The 17,020-nt window shown below is 50.0% G+C and overlaps 1 protein-coding gene and 1 long non-coding RNA gene across 2 annotated transcripts; one reads left to right on the plus strand and one right to left on the minus strand.

Annotated features, from left to right (window-relative positions):
• LOC117843883 (mavicyanin) lies at window positions 1-5,011 on the minus strand. The gene is made up of 2 exons (XM_034724632.2): window positions 4,665-5,011; window positions 1-599 (listed from the first exon to the last, which is right to left on the minus strand). The coding sequence occupies exons 1-2, from the start codon at window positions 4,846-4,848 to the stop codon at window positions 211-213; spliced, it is 573 nt and encodes a 190-aa protein (XP_034580523.1). The 5' UTR covers window positions 4,849-5,011; the 3' UTR covers window positions 1-210.
• A 5,948-nt stretch (window positions 5,012-10,959) lies between these two features.
• Window positions 10,960-16,779, plus strand: LOC117845506 (uncharacterized). Its single transcript, XR_004638073.2, has 5 exons — window positions 10,960-11,115; window positions 11,643-14,810; window positions 14,919-15,055; window positions 16,135-16,296; window positions 16,414-16,779. It is a non-coding gene; the product is annotated as an uncharacterized lncRNA (long non-coding RNA).
• Window positions 16,780-17,020: the final 241 nt, after the last annotated feature.

Raw genomic sequence — 17,020 nt, forward strand, 5'->3', positions numbered from 1 at the left:
TGAAGAGCTCAAAACATGAGGAAATTAATTGACAACCGGTAGAAATCCCCAAGGCTGGCAGACCAGGATCCACAGAACCAGAAGGGCAAAACAGTAAAACGAACGCAGGTCCAGGCGTTCCTACTGAAACAGCAACTGACACAGCATAGCTCACAATTCATCAATTCACAAAGGCGCCAATCTCCTAACCGACACTACGGAAGCCTCTGGTCACGCCAGCACCGCCGCGGCCAGGGAGAGCAGGGACGCGGCGACGGTGGCGGCCACGGAGCGTCCGGCGAGGAGGGCCTTGGGCGCGGCGTTGGGGTGCGGCGACGGCGCGGCCGTGGCGCCGCCGGAGCCACCGCCGGAGGAGGGCTCGGGGGTAGGCACCATGGAAGGGGCAGCAGAGGAGGAGGCAGCGACGCGGATGTCCACCTTTTGGCCGCCGGCGCAGTGGCCCGGGATGCCGCAGAGGAAGTAGTGGTGGCCGGTGGTGTTGAGGACCACGGAGTCGTTGCCCGAATTCCAGGTGGCCATCGGCTTGTTGGCGTCGCAGTTCTTGTAGTCCGCCTTGCTCACCGCCATCACGTTGTGGAACTGCTTGTTGTACGTGAACACTGCACACAATCGTCACGAGCCACAAAGATCAGCAGGTGATTTGCTGAAGAAGCTGGTGCAGCATTGATCAAAACAGCATACAATAATTTAGGGCTTTAGGCGCGAGAGGATGTGTTTCGCTTTATGAAACTTATTAATTTGCAGAGGATGTTAAATTGATGAGCTTCGATGGCAGCAGTACTAAACTATTCAGCTATGCTGCTGTCTATGCGCTTCATCATGTTAATTAGTGTCCTAATGTCAAGGGCCCCTTATGCACATATAAAACGTCAACGTCCTCATGGGTAAACTTCGGTTGGTGAGGACTGGGAAGCATATAATGAACAATCCTACCAACCCACTCAAACTCAATCGCAACCAGCAGATCTTTTAATCAAAAGAAGTAGATTAAATTCCACACTCTGGCAGTCTTTATCCATTCCGACAGGCCGCAAGTTCACTCTCCATCCAGCTACAATGCAACTTGACTATGGTCAACAAAAGGTTTCATTAAAACTACTCGTATATACTCACTCCGTTCCAAACTTCCAAATTGAAGGTCGTTTTGACTTTTCTAGGATCATAGATATTATTATGCACCTAGACATACACTATATCTAGATGCATAATAATATCTATGAAAAAAACTAAAACGACCTACAATTTGAAACAAATTTGAAACAAATGGAGAGAGAGAGAGAGAAGTATACATTTGCAACCTCTCCGTTAAACAAGAGTAAAACTCAGAGCAGCAGATGTTTAGCTGGAGACTACTCTTGTTTTACTACTTTGTGCGGTCGGCATCTCCAGTGGAAGAAATGATATCACCACCAAGCTGACTTTACAGCTCATGGTCCTACCCCCAATCTGGCATCCACATTGCAAACATGACACCGTGGCAGATGCCCTATCAACCATCATGCACCATGCACCGTGGCAATAATCGAACCCTCTTTCTGGATGGGCTATCCACATTTGGAGCCCTGGCCTCTCATTAGTCATTGCTACAGCTAAAAGATGACATGCACGCCCTCTTCTTTTGGACCCACTGAGGGGCCGGACGCAGCTACCAACCAGCCAAGAAATCGCTCGATCGGACGAGAGAGCGGATCATGAACGGAACGAGGCGTACAATGAGAGCGCATGCATCGGTGAGTAGTGAGTTGGCAACAGAACCACAGCATTATTTGACCAGTTGCATGCAAAAGCCAAAAAAGGGATTTTCCGGTAGATGTGGAGAGGAACACATCATATCATGGTACCGGATCGGAGTAGCTGTGTGGTAGTTAGAACCGGAGGGAATGCATGGTTCGCCAGGTAAAATGCTGAACTGGCCAAGGGTATCTGATGTTTGCCAATCTTGGAAGTGATGTAGGTCTGTCAAGACTGCAATCTTCCGTGCTAGTGCCTAGTGAAACGGTAGTGTGATCCTGATCCTCCAGCCAGGCAGGACAGGACTGAAGTCATGGGAGTTTGGGAGACAGCAGGTGAGCAGGTAACCACTATCATCAATGGCGGCGTTGCCATTGGAGGGCAGTCGATCGCACCAGAAAGATACGGCCACCAGCACCAGCTTATGCGTCTCGTTGTCTCAATGCCTTATTTGTGATAGGAGACACAATGAGCCCATCTGGGCGCAAAAGGCGGCTTGGTGCAGAGATCTGAAGGTGCACGGTTCATTTCTGGCGATCCTAACATGGGTTGCCGAGAAAGAATGATTCCCCATCTCAATGCTGCAAAGCCTGCCCCATCTTATCTCAACTTTCCCTAACCTGGATGTAGCGTTTTAAGGACTCAAGATGACAAGGTGCTGCGAGTATTATGTCACGGGAGGGCCACCGTACGAGTAGAAATGTTCTAGAAAATGGATCGCGTCTACGTACTCCACGGTGAATTAAAATCTTTTTTTATGTTCATCATGAGTACCAGACATTAAATTAGATTGTGGATGCAAAGCACACCAGTTGTTGCCTGCCATTTTCTTCTGCTGGGGTCCAGCAAAAAGCGGCTTCATTTTTTTTTTCAGAATGAGAAAGTTCCGTCGAACAATCGGCATGTCTAATTGCCGCTTTTCCTAAAAGCAAGAGAAGCGTCCTTGAGACAGCAAGTAAGCAACTAAGCATCGAATTATATGACTCGCCTAAGCATATAATTCCGTTGGTGGCGTGGCGTCACAGGATCACAAACTGATCTCCACTTTCTCCGGCCGCTTCTTCTCACCGCAAAACAAGGCCTCAAGAGTATGTCGACCTCTCTCGATAGTTCGGGAGCGCAGCGCACGTTCTTTCGTCCTTGACTGTGACTGTACGGTGACAATGTGACGTCACAATTGGCAGGGACCTCCACCTCCTCTTGACGACCTGACCTGAGCAGACGAGCAGAGACAGAACGTGCGGTGCGGAGCAGCGAGCAGGTGGTGTTGGTTCGGGCGGTTCGGCAGAAGCAGTGAAGCACTGCAGCCGCGCAGGAGCAACATGCGAGGATTGCAGAGGGGGAAGGAGGCAAAAGGCGCGGTGCGGAAAAGCTGGGGAGCACGGCCGGACGAGTGCGCGCAGGCGCAGCGGATGGAAAGGGAGATGATGAACGGTGGCCGCCGGGCTCGCCCGCCCCCACCACCACCACCACCACGGGCTCTAGCTGCAGAGCCAGTGAGCGCCCCGTCCTGTCCTGCCGAGATCATTCAGTCTGGACAGTTGGTTGCCGCGAGTGCGGAGTGGCCCGCCCTGCCCGACCGCCGTGAGGTGCAGCTGGTGGCCGCAGCGGGCAGCGCGCGCCTGCGTGCATGCTGCCGCTGCCCTGCCGCACCACTACCACCAGCGGCAGGCGAGTGGGCGTGCCGCGGAAAGCGCCGGGGACGGCCCTGCCCGGCGGGCGCGGCCACCAGGAGGGGTAAAGGGTCCGAGCGTGCCGCCCTGGCGCGACTCCTGCCGTCCCGATCGCTAGCCTGGCCACCATTCATCGTCCTTCCTGCACGGCCACGCGCCTCACCAGTGAGTGCGCCGGTTACCGTACGAGGCCCGCGCACCCAGATCGATCTGCGCCCGCCGCCCCCCCCCCCCCCCCCCCCCCCCCCCCCGCTCTCTGTTCGCCAACGTTCGGTCACACGTCGAGTTATGTCTAGGTGCATAGCTATCTCTATGTACATGGAAAAACTAAAAACATTAACCCTCGATACGATCACCAGCTATTGATGGATTAGGAGTACTCCTACCTATATGGCGGGGATTTTGCAGGTACTACGGGATACCGCCACCGCTGCAGTCCCACGACTCAATAAAAGCCGCCCTAATAGGTGGGCCGTGACCCAACTCCAGCAACCACGTTACTCGTGCCATGGCGACCCAATTTTGAATGCTTTCACGCGTAGTATAAAGAAGAAGATACGCCACCACCACCCCGGGTAAGTGCGGCCAAGGATTTCCGATAGCGGCGCGCCGGATGCGGTGCCGAAGCCACCGCACAAGGTGGGCGCGTGCTGCTTTTATCCGCTGGCTTGGGCCGAGAGAGTGTCCACACCCGAACAAGCTTTTATCCGCCGCCGGAATTGGGAGGTGGGGCCCGCTACCGAGTAGTATTAATATTACTATACACTACGAGAAGCCTGAAACTGACAGAAAACACTCTGGCACAAGCATGGTGGAGTTTGGACAGGACTCACAAGACAAAAGGATAGTGTCATACTGTCATTTAGTGAAGTAATATACTACTCTTTCCTATGTGCCCTTACACTCGCTCAGGTTGTTTTTTTTTAATAATAAGCTCGCTCAGGTTGTTGTTACGGCCGGCATGTTGCCTGTTTGCTGCAATTGCAGCACTAGTCCGGCTGGTGGCGTTCCGGGCTCATGACCAAGAACTCTGAATTCCCCTTGAACTTTTGGCAAAGCCTAGCACGCCAAGTGCATACGAAAAGCAAGGGAACTCGTGCGGCATTTCATCAACAAGGAACATGGGAAGGTCACAGCAGAAGGGGCGATCTTCAGATTTCACAACAGATCGAAGTCGAGCGTGTCCTGAAGGCAAGCATGCCCTAGCAACTAGCAAGAGGAACGGGGAGAAGGGGGGGGGGGGGGGTATCTGAGACGCACCGACGACGTCGTTGACCTTGAACCTCTTGCCGGAGGCCCAGGCGGCGTAGTCGGGGTTGCCCATGATGGTCCACCCGGTCTTGTCGCCCACCTCGTACACGGCCGCCGACGCCACGCCGGCCAGCACCGCCACCGCCAGCGCCGCCACGGCCGCCGCCCTCCTCGCCGCGCCGCCGACACCCATGGCTAGCTGTGGCAAAGGCGGCAGCAGAGGAACGAGACGCGAGCTGGAGCGAGCTTCCCCTCCCCTGTCGCTGGTGTTTTCCTGCTCGCCGCTCGCTCTAGTAGTGCAGTGGGAGAGCGCTGGCAGTGTGCAGTACTGCCTACTGAGTGACCAACCGGCCGGTTATAAAAGCCCCGAGGCTTTCCAGCCCGGCCCGCACCAGCTCTTGGTGCGGCGGGTTTTACGTGCGGTGCGCGGGGTGGTAACTGGTAACTTCTCGCGCCCAGCTTACTAGGGTCTATCTACGCAGCGCCGATACCGTGTACCACACGGCGGATACGTGGGCCGCTGTCCGCGGGCCACGGCTCGCGACCACTGCTGTGACAGCAGCTGCTGCTGCTGCTCTGCTCGCTTCATCGGAGCGAAGGGCCAAGCGAACGAGTGGAAGCGCGCGGGTGCCCAGATTTCGCCCCTCTCTGTCTTCGTACGCATGCAGGAGCAGACGAGACGCGATATTCCCGTAGAGACGCATGGCGCAGAGAATACGGCCGGGAGCGGCCGGGGCCCTTGGAGCCTTCTTGCCGTCGACGACGCAGGCGTGTTGTAGGCGCGCCGGAGCCGGGGCTTTCCTCCCCAACCGGGTCCCCGACGCTTTTGGCATGTGCGTCCATGGCTGTGGGTGGTGGGGCACCGAGTGCATGCGCGGAAGGCGATGTCAAAAGATTTTCTTTCCGTGGAAGATGTCAAAACAGCTTGACGCGCGCGCGTAGTACTTGCCTACTTGGGGCTACACGTACGTGGGCCGGCAGCACACAGTTCGCGTGAGTCGCTCTGGCAGAGGAGGGTGTAGATTAGGTTGATCACTGTTTGGGGTGTTTCTGTCATTCAGTTGACGACTGTGGACTCCACTACGCTCTCTTTTAGTCAATGGACGACTGGACCCAGATTCTTCTAGCTTGTTGCTAGGAGCATCGTTTCTTTGACAGGATGACTACGACAGGCGCGCGTACGTGTTGATCCGAACGGTGACGGGTTCTTCGTGAACCGGCGCTGCTCTCAATGAGTTGCTGACGCTCGGCATGATGACACCATGAGCTCACGATGATAATATGGTTGGACGACGTGAACGTCCGAATTGGAGCGGCCTACTAAGGCCCAGTCCACCATAACATCTTCGGCCAGTTTTAATCTATACAAACTTGTTGGTGGCCAAGATTCTTGGGCCCAGCCCGTCACCATTTCCCGGTTCTCAGCCTCACCGAGCACAGTCCAGCCCAAGTCCTGGATCGATCGTCGTCGTCGCGAGAAACCCGTGTTCCCCCTCCTTTTTCGTGGCGGCGCGCCTTCCATTCGCTAGGGCGCTGCGGCCTGCGGTTGCTCCTTCCTCCACCCCACCACCACCGGCATGGCGGAGACGCGGTCTCCTCCATGCTGCGCGCACTGTCTCCAGCCGCCTGCCCAAGCACCCAGGTCGGGTCCTCCACCCATCCTCCCAGCCTTCCTGCCTACTTCCCGGCCATGCGGTCACAACTTTTGAGTGTCTAATCGTTAGTTGGAGGAGGATCTGGAACTCCTTGTAGCTGTGTTTGGATCTGTGGACTAATTTTTTAAATTCGGATCACATCAGATATTTGAATATTAATTAGAGGAATTAAATGTGAATTAATTATAAAACTAGTTGCAAAAGCCATGGCTAATTCGCTTGATGAATCTATTAAACCTGCTAATCATGGACTAATTAGTCTTAATAGATTCGTCTCGCGAAATAGCCTTCATTTATACAATTAGTTTTATAATTAATCTATATTTAATACTTCTAATTAGTATCTAAATATTTGATGTAACAATAACTAAACTTTAGTCCCTAAAACTAAACACACCCTTAGCCATCGGGACTGTATTCAAATCTGCCGAAGTTCCCAACCAGTTAGGTGTGAAAAGAAAACCGCTTCAATCTACAGTGTAGTCACAGAAAGGCCGTGGTTCTATGCACGAGAGCTTGACCATTTAACTGCTTCTCTCTTTGCAGCAATTAACAATCGCCAGGTTAATTGACTACCGCACGCCCGCACTGCACGATCAGCACTTCTGTTCCTATTTGCGTTGCGTTTAAGGTACTCCCTCCATCCCAAATTATAAGTCGCTTTGACTAATTTGGTACATCCACTTTGCTATGCATCTAGACATATTGTTATATCTATATACATAGCAAAATGAATGTATCAAAAAAGTCAAAGCGACTTATAATTTAGGATGGATGGAGTACAAAGTACAGTTGCTTTTGGTACAATTCCATAACTGACTGGTACTCACTGGTGGTTGCTGGTCGTTAAAGTGTGCTATAAGATTACAGACGGCTAAATTGGTATGCTCAGTTTATAGATTTTCACCCCAGATGAACAATGTGGAAGGAAATATCTAGCTATGAATTTTCGTATTTTACACACGGCTAAATATGTGGTTCCTGCAGATCCGCAAAACCTACAGCAAAGCCTATTATATTTGAATCTTATTCTTGTGGGAGCAGACCCAACACCTCTGCTGCTAAATATTATACCAGTACCTGACCCCGGCCTAAGTTCAGTGACCAACTAGGCCTGGCCCAGAACTGGGTAGCCCACTATGGTCTGGCATGAGTTTTGGGTTTTTGCTCATGTTAGGACAGCATTAAAGTGGTTGAACGTCACGTTCTACCTCAATAAGTACGTACTCCTAAAGTTCTTATCACTTTGTTACCATACTGAAATTCTCAATTTTTCTGCGAGAGATAGGAAAAACCGTACCTAAGCTGAAAAATTCTCAATTATCAGCCAAGAGTTTTAACTGTTCAAACTTCTCGCGCCCGTTATATTGCCTTTTCTTTCTTCCTGCTTGGATTGTCTCCTCTTTTTACAGGTTACTACAATGAACATAAGAATGGATGCAACCAAAACTTACGATAATCTACAAGGAACAGAAGATGGTACTATTGCATTTCAATTATTCTCGTCCCAAAGTGACGCAAAGTTCTTCTTTTATTCCGTAGCTGTACTGAGATTCCCAGTGACGTGTCCATGTGTCCGTTGGAAAGCTTTTCTGTTAGATGCAGTGGGGGACTGACATCTCGCATAATTCTGCAAAAAAGTCATAGACGAGTACACGAAAAAGATGAAATCCGTCCAAAAGCAGAACGAACATGTACTTCTTTTTTATTCGTTGACCTTTTCCCAACCAAGGCATCCCGTGTTGCCTGCTCTATGATTCATGTCACACACAAGATAATTGGCTGGTTGCCGAATTTGCCTAAAAGCTACTCTGTCATGTTGACCTGAAAAAAACTTTTGGACAAAATAAGTACAATTGATGCTGGAACATGAACTTGCAGTATTCTTGAGCCGTCCGTTAATTGTTACGGAGTACTTACTACCTAAGACAACGAAATAGAATCGTCTGGATTTCTTTTTTCAGGAACCGTAATGACTGGCGAGTTAATGTTCCTCTAGCATATGAACCCCTGCACGTCCTGAAAAATCAACATGCAGGTATGGTGTGGACGGGTAAAGTTTTCTGAATCTGAAGCAATTTCTTCGCTCTTCCATGGTTGGCAACCGGGCGCTTGCGCCGGGGATGCACGCGTTCCGGGTTGGCGCCTTGCTGCACCTTTCGGGTGCAAGTTCAGACAACGCTGCCGTGCCTCTCTTTTCGTGACGCCCGTAAATAGCCTCTCATCACCGCCTTGTCGGACCACTACAGTGTCAACAATTCTCAGCCTTCACGATCAGAATCAAATCCCGCCCCGCCGCCTCCACCTCGCCCGCCGCCGCCGCCGCCTCCGGCCCGTCCCGCCGCCTCCACCGCGCCCGCCGCCTTCGGCACGCCCCGCCGCCGCCTCCGCCTCCGGCCCGCCCCGCCGCCTCCACCTCGCCCGCCGCCGCCGCCGCCTCCGGCCCGTCCCGCCGCCTCCACCGCGCCCGCCGCCTCCGGCCCGTCCCGCCGCCGCCTCACCTCCCGCGAGCTCGGCGTCTTTCTTGGCCCGCAGGAAGCTCTCGACGGGGTCATCCTCGTCATCATCAGAGTCTGCGCGGCGAACCGCCTCAGGCTTGGGTGGCGGGGGCGGAGCGCGGATCTCCTCCTGGATCTCCGCCATGAAGGCGTCCAGCGGGTCGATCTCTTCCGCATCCCGCCCCGCCGCCGCCGCCGCCGCCTCACCTCCGGCGCCGGGCTCAGAAGCAGGAAGAGGATGGTGGTTGCCCCGGTGAGCAGGAAGGAAGAGGAGGGGTGAAGGAGGGGGAGAAAGCAAGGGTAAATCTGTCATTTGTCAACACATGTGCTAAAATTTAGCCTCCTTCCTAAACACCCTGAAGAGCTAAAGTTTAGCACCCCATTTGATGGTGCTAAAATTTAGTCCAAGGCTAAATTTTAGCACCTTCCTCCTAAATAGGGCCTTTGTCGGAAATCTCTGCTTAATTAAATGCTTTGATATTTTTCGTCCGGAGCTGAAAAGGACGCGCTGTTTGGCACGACCGGGTTCACCGGCTGTCCCCGGTCGGTCGCGGCGAGAGATACCACCAACCCACTCACTGGCGCGCACTGTCGCGTCGGCGGAGGGGTCGACACGTCTCGCGCCGACAGGGACACGCTGCGACAATTACGGACGCTGGTGGGCGCCCCAGAGCGGGGCCCACTGTCCGGGATTCTCAGGCGGCCGTAGCAGGGCGCGGGCCCCAGCTTATGTCCGTCCTGTCCTCTTCTGTAGCAGCAGTGGGGCGAGTCAGTGTGGGACAGTGACGACGGCGACGGTGACTCCGAGGCCATGTTTAGTTACTCCCAACTCCCAACTTTGACACTATGCAAAAAGAAGATTCCCCATCACATCAAACTTGCGGTACATGCATGGAGTACTAAATGTAGATGAAATTAAAAACTAATTGCACAGTTTTGTTGTACTTTGCGAGACGAATCTTTTGAGCCTAATTAGTCAATATTTGGACAATAATTCACAAATACAAACGAAACGCTACAGTGTGCTACAGTGCTGTAACAGTAATTTGGCACCTCCCAAATTCCCCAACTAAACACGGCCTGATAATTACGAGCCATATCCGTTTGTTCTACCAGCTCTAGCAGGTACTAGCAGCGGCGTGTGGACTGGTCAGCTTTTCGCTGTGCTCTCGAATCAGGATTGCTTGTGTGATGTGGGCATGTGGCTATCAATCATGCAGATGCAGTCATTTCCCGCGTCGGCGTCGCCGTGATTCGTCTCCCAGTACGATCAGATTAACCACACGGCGTTAGTGGGACCACGCTTAGGGCGTGTTGCGTTAGTTCTTGTCACATCAGATCAGATGTTCGATGCTAACGAGGAGGACTAGGGGCTGTTTGGATACCTCATGCTAAAGTTTAGCACATGTCACATCGGATATTTGGATGCGAATTAGAAGTATTAAACATAGATTAATTACAAAACTAATTGCACAGATGGAGTCTAATTCGCGAGACGAATCTATTAAGCCTAATTAGTCCATGATTTGATAATGTAGTGCTACAATAATCATTTGCTAATGATGGATTAATTAGGCTTAATAGATTCATCTCGCGAAATAGCATAGGGGTTCTGCAATTAGTTTTATAATTAGCTCATGTTTAGTCCTCTTAATTAGCATCCGAACATCCGATGTGACACTGCTAAAGTTTAGCACCTAGTATCCAAACACCCCCTAAACATGAACTAATTATAAAACTAATTACAGAAGCCTTGTGCTAATTCGCGAGACGAATATATTAAGTCTAATTAATCCATCGTTAGCAAATAGTTACTGTAACATCACATTATCAAATCAATGATTAATTATGCTTAATAGATTAGTCTCCATCTGTGCAATTAGTTTTGTAATTAGTCTATATTTAATACTCTTAATTAGTATCAAACATCCGATCCGATGTGATATGGACTAAAGTTTAACCCCTAGGAAACAAACACCCCCGTAGGGCTGTTTGGTTACCATGGACTAAAGTTTAGTCCACCCACTAGTTCCTTTTACAGTTCCTAAAATGCCAAACAGGTGGCTAAACACTTTAATTCTCTAGTCCAAGAGAGATGCACTAAAGTGGACTAAAAGATCTTAGAGACACCCTACTCCACATTTATTGCCTCCCTCCCACACGCCACCCCCACCGCTGCCCTCCCTCCAGCCGCCCTCCCGCACGCCAGCCTCTCTCTCGCCGCTCGCGGCCCGCGTGTGAGAAGAGGCGAGATGCAGACTCTTGCTCTTGTGGTGCTTCTTCTTGCTTCGGATCTTGGATCTAAAGGTGAGCGTAGCTCCACACGTTGGAAATGCATTTTCGATTTCAGCTCCTCCTCCTCCTTTGCTCTAGTTTCTTGGGGGAGGTCCTGCGGTGTATGTTTCTCTGCGGAGGATGGGCTGTTTCTCCGTATGTTTTCTTTCCAACCTCGGTTAAGCAATTTCAGAAGAATTCAGCATGTTCTGCTAGGGTGCCTTCCAGTTTTAGATCAGCAATTTTCTCTGCAATGGTTAAGCAATTTCAGAAGAATTCAGCATGTTCTGCTAGGGTGCCTTCCAGTTTTAGATCAGCAATTTTCTCTGCGATGCGTATGTTGTTTAACATATCTGTGGCTGAAAGATACGGTTCTGGGCTTTTACTTTAGAAGTTGAGTGAATTGTGGCAACTGAAGTGGCTTTACTTCAGAAGTTGAGTGAATTGTGGCAACTAAAGTGATAGGATCCAATCCTTTGCTGCTGAACGCATGATGATAATTGTTTGCATAGAAGCATTGCTGCTGGATTAATTCCTCCCTTCGTGCCTTCACTGAGCAGGCCTTTTCACCGAGCAGGAGTTTCCATCTTCAAAATAAAGGTAATATCGTCTTTGTTCATCTGCAGTAATGGAATTTAATTCTGGATCCAAAACAGTGTAGGGACTAGAATTTAGTTTATGGACTAAAGTAACCAAACTTAGTACAGCGGGGAAAGCAAGCAACACGGAAATACGGAAATGGGACTGATTGTTGGATTAACGGAGAGACAAGCAGGCAACTAGTAGTAGCCAAAAAAAAACCCCGGAGGAACTGACAACGGAAAACTGCGCTCAACTGCTCAAAGGCCGAAAGAGCTTTCGCTCGAAGAGGGAGAAGCATGAAAAACAACCCCGATCACCAGCATTCTAAAGGCTGTTCTTGTCGTGAAAACGCAAGAGAGAGAGTGAGATACTCGAGGAAATAACGTAAACCAGAAATAAGAAGATGTACGGTAACACTATCACCGCACCACGGACGAGAAATTACCAGGGAGGAACTGTGACATTGCTCGAGGAAACCAAGAAAACGCACCTACTACTTCGCCCCGAAGCTGGATCCAGGAAGCCGGAAAATCTGGAGCATTTGCAGCCAATCCAAGCAAGCGAGATCAAACTCAAGACACGAAGAGCGAAATAAGAGGACGAAAGGATAGGAATCGGATCATCTCGTCACGGAGAAAAGCAGTATGGAGAAGAGCACGAGAGATCAACAGAATGGCCGGCGGGCGCGACCTTGGCCGTGGACGGCTGGCCGGCGGGGCCTATGGCTGTCGCCTCCCGCAAGCTATGGCTGCCGAGGGCCGGCGATGCTGGCAACGGCAACCCCGATCCGCGGCGGAGAGCTGCATCAGCACGATCGTGGTGGGTCAGTGGGTGGTGGCCTTTGCCCTTTGCAGTTGCAGTGCAGGGAGGCCAGCGCGCCTGTATATACGCCGCTCTAGTTAACCTGTCCCCTTCTGGCTACTGTGCTCTGTGGATGACGCTTCGACAGCGGGGATCACTGTTTGCTCTGTGAGGGTCAGAGGGAGAGAGAGAGAGGGGAAGGCATAGCTTGGGCCCACCTGCGTAAGTTGTCGTGTCAGACATGGGCCTAGCAATGAATTCTGCGCATTTTATCAAGTGTAGACTCAGAAAACAATATCAGGCAATAAATTTTTTCTTAAGGTGGAGAATGGAAAATTAAATAAAGTCAAGTGGGCGCGTGTGGGGGAACTTTGGGCTCTGTAGCTACTGATGCTGTACCATGACTCCGTCAGCCGGTGACCACCGAACTACCATGACTCGTTGCAGACTAGCACTAGCCACACCTGTTCCCTGGTCCGCACCTGTCCACGCGACGAGCCCCACGAGGCAGAACCGGCGTCCCATCAAGCCGGGCGGCGGCCCCGCGGAGGAGATCGGGCCACGGCCCACGGGATCCCAATAATGGAGCGAGGCGGGGCCCGTGACACCGCCGCGCGATAAGATCGTGGTCCTCGCCGTGTGGGTTGGCCGGCGGCCGTGCGATCCGCCACGTCCGTCGCGCTCCCATAGGACGGCGCGGATCTTGGGAGTCCCGGTCGGGGACCGGAAAATGGATCGCGCTGCGCTGCGCTGCACCTGCACCACACGCGGCTCGGCCCGGTGTTAGGAAAACGGCTTCCTGAGTCCGGACAGCGATCCTTTTGTTTGGTCCTCATTCGATAAACGTGACTGGGAATTCGGACCCTTTCGGCTCTCTCGAGAAGGCAAAATAGGCAACGTCCTTCCGCTTTACACCGATGGTCGTATTCTAGTCACTGAACTTTTATTTCTCGGCCAGACTATCTTTATACTCATGTGCCCGCTCCATACAGTCATTAGACTAATGCAAAATGTTCCCCTGTTTCTTCTTTCCCTGCTCAATTCCACCCTCATTTTTGCACTGGACATGATCATGACACCACCATCTGATTGAGTAGATGTAGTTAGCTATCCTACCAGATATAAGACAAGAACTATTAACCGGCTATCCACTCTCCTTGCTCGAGCAGAGCATTAACAACCAACGCCTCCTTAAATTTTTATCCGCTTCTAGCATCACTGAGCACGCAGAGCTGCCTGCTCATTTCTCTCCAATCTGAGCTTCATAACAAATACAAAGCAAAAACATGTAGCTCTCTTCTCCTCATTTTTGTTTCAATTTCTCTTAGCAAGCAAGCCACTAGCAGCTGCAGGTTGACCCACCCCAGCTCCTCCATGCAAGCAAGGAGTAGATTGACGAGCATCCGCACGCTAGCAACTATGGAAAATTGAGGATGGGAATATGGAGCTAAGGACATAAATGACTTTTTCAATAGTCTCGTACCATTTGGAAGTACTACATCAGTATAAGGATGAGTTTGACCTAAAATAATATTAACCGATCTAAGAGTCCGAGGATGAACTTGACTCTTGAGGAAAAAAAAAGAAGCCAGAACATGCATAGATAGTAGTAAGGTAGACCACCCGTCGGCCGTCCTCACGCCCCATGTACATGCACCACACAAATTAAAGCTGGGCTCACCGTGCGGACGTGGAAACTAGAACGGTCGCTTCGGTCGGCAACCCGCGCCGCCGCCAGACGGATGCGAGATCTCACATCTTTATTTTTGTACAGTGTGGTGATAGCGTGCTTTTCCTTGAAGCTACGCGCAGCAGGGGAAATGAACGCGGAGGCACTGGGTACAAAGGCACACGGCACTATCCAATCGTACGTGTGGGGGGTGCGTAGGTTTTGTCGTCGGAAGTGACGATTTGGAAGTGGTGTGTGTGCCCGGGCGTTGGTGTTGCCAGTCGTACACGTGGATCGATATGGATCTGAGGAATTACTGACGCGTAGCAGAGGGAGAAGAGTTCACGCGACAAAGGAGTCAGGTGCTACAGGAGCCTAGAGGAGAGAGAAATCGCCTGGAAAAAATACCATCCTGTTCAAATCGAATCCCTTTGATTCTCCATCTTCTTCCTTCCGGCCGAGGGGCAGAGTGCCATGGTCCCGGTGACCATGACTCCGCCAATGGTGCCACCGGCGAGCCTCTTTGGAGGTATGGACCATGGTCCTAGCACGCACACCGCATCCACCCTCCACTACCGCAAACCTTCAAAGGGCCTGGCGTCGACGGCGCAGCAGCCAATGGCACCTTTGGCGGTGTTCTCCCCGACGATGTCGCTGCAGGGAAGCCTCTCTGAAGGTATGTACCCCAAGTCTAGGCGCTAGTCCCAATCTACTCCCCACGGACTTCTCGTCATTGTAGCGGCAAAATCCCTAACCCTAGCGTTGGACATCTTGTTGAGGTCAGCCATGGCTGGGCGATGCTGCGGGGATGTGTGGAGACGACACACGAGGCGATGAACGCCGTGGTGGGGCTCGCCGGCACGGCCATCATCCTCTACGCGTGTTGTATAGGGAGGTTGACCAATGCCTCCTCGTCCCCTGGTCAGCAACCGATTCTCCCTCCCCTCCTCATGATTCAACAGATCTCAGTGTTGCTTTTTGTTTCTGATTGTTGAGGATACCACCATGTAATAAAAAGAGGTTCTTTGAATACCTGCCACATGTAATTAAGATAAATTCAATAGTCATGTAGGATTGTAGGTTCGTCTGCATAATTCTCAATCGGGAATCTTTCTGTGCATTCTGACTTGTTCTGGGCATATTGCTGCTGAAACTGCAAATGGTCAACTCGTATATGAGATGCCACAAAGAAATATGGTATAATTGAATTGAGAGTGCATATGTTGCTAGTTTTCTGATGTTAAGGGTAGTGTAGCCCGTTCATGATATTGGGTCTGTTTTCTTTAACCCTATATATCATACATGATCATTGCATTTGCGCTTATCATGCTAGAAGGTGCAATTAGCCAATTACTGTGGATATGTTTCTGAATACCAACTGGGAAGAGGCAAGGAACACATTAGCCCTGAATTGTGACACTTTTAAGTTTTTACCTTTTATATGTTTTTTAATGATTTAAAAACCTTTAGCAGTCTCCCCTTAATCCATTAGGCATGTTTGATGAATTTAATGACTTTGTGAGATTAAATTTTGAGAAATGTGAATGGGTTGGCCTCGATTGGTGGCTGCTCATCAGGTGAGATTCTCCCGCATCCCCTCTCCATTGGAACTGAACCTTCATCATTATATGATTCTAACATGCATATCTAGAAGTTCTTCTAAATGGAGTATAAGCACTTGTCTCTCAGCACCCTGTTACAGGTTTTGTGATTATGCCCTTTTTGAATGGAATGTATACAACCAAAATGTGCCCCTTACATATCCGTTGTTAAGAATGTTTCAAAAAACAACAGAACATGACTGCTAAAATAATCTTACAATACTGACATTCTTTGTAATTAATTTTATAAATGAAATCAGGGGTTGGCGTGCTGTTTTAAGAAAAGAAATAAATGTTTGACTTCTGCTGCTTCTATTTGAGTAGCTGTAGTTGTATGCCCTAAAGAAAAATAGTTTTATGCTTTATGGATCCTCTGTAAACACATCGAATTATTTTCAGGTGTTATCAATCTTAGGGTAGTACCGAGAACCCTTTGGCCTGACAATGGAGATTGGCTGTGAGAGTGATGATGCACTGTGCATGTAAGGCTGCCTCTCCTCACAAACCTGTCCCAACATAGTCGAGATTATGTTGAACCTAACAAATCTTGTTCAGTGATGGGTAAGTGCGGATCTTAAACGGTTTTAGTTCTTTTCACCATTAGTGTTCTTTTTTGCAGCATACTTCATTCTCAAGTTTTTCACTATTACTAAGACCACACAACCTTTTTCTTTTCAGGTAAACTATTAATGATTTACCGATCTCATATGATGGACCCTTAAGAAAGAGTTTTCTCCAGGAGTTACAGTCAGATGATAAAATTTTCTTTTGTTGTTGTTTTGGGGAGATGATTCTGATGGGGGAGCAGCAGCAGTAGATTAGTCGTGAATTGCATAGTCAATGTCTCAACTGATACAGTTGAGATCCATGTAGATGCATTACATTCTTTTTATTCTGATAATTTAAGTGCTTAATTACCATCATCTGTAACTTTTGTCATCCAATCACTGGAGTTACCATTCTAGCCAAATCAAAAGTTTTGTGCCATAACTTCGCCCAACCAGTAAGCAATGGATAAACAGTTGGTTGTTTTTCTGAATTAAATAGGGTTGTTCTGTATGTGTTGCATTCATGCCGATGCATTCTGGTGTTTATTGGTTGCAAAAGGTTTTAAAATGTGTTCAGACAATGATTAGGTTGTTTTGAGAATTTTTTAGATTTTCCTGGAATTCGTTCTCATTTTCATAGAGCTAAATCCAATTTTTTGAAGTCTCTAAAATCCCTTTTCACGAGCTTCAAATATTTTATTTGAACTCCTCGTGTCCCAAACTATCTATAGGAATTT

The sequence above is a fragment of the Setaria viridis genome, chromosome 2 (genome assembly GCF_005286985.2).
Source record: "Setaria viridis chromosome 2, Setaria_viridis_v4.0, whole genome shotgun sequence".
Taxonomy (NCBI): domain Eukaryota; kingdom Viridiplantae; phylum Streptophyta; class Magnoliopsida; order Poales; family Poaceae; genus Setaria; species Setaria viridis.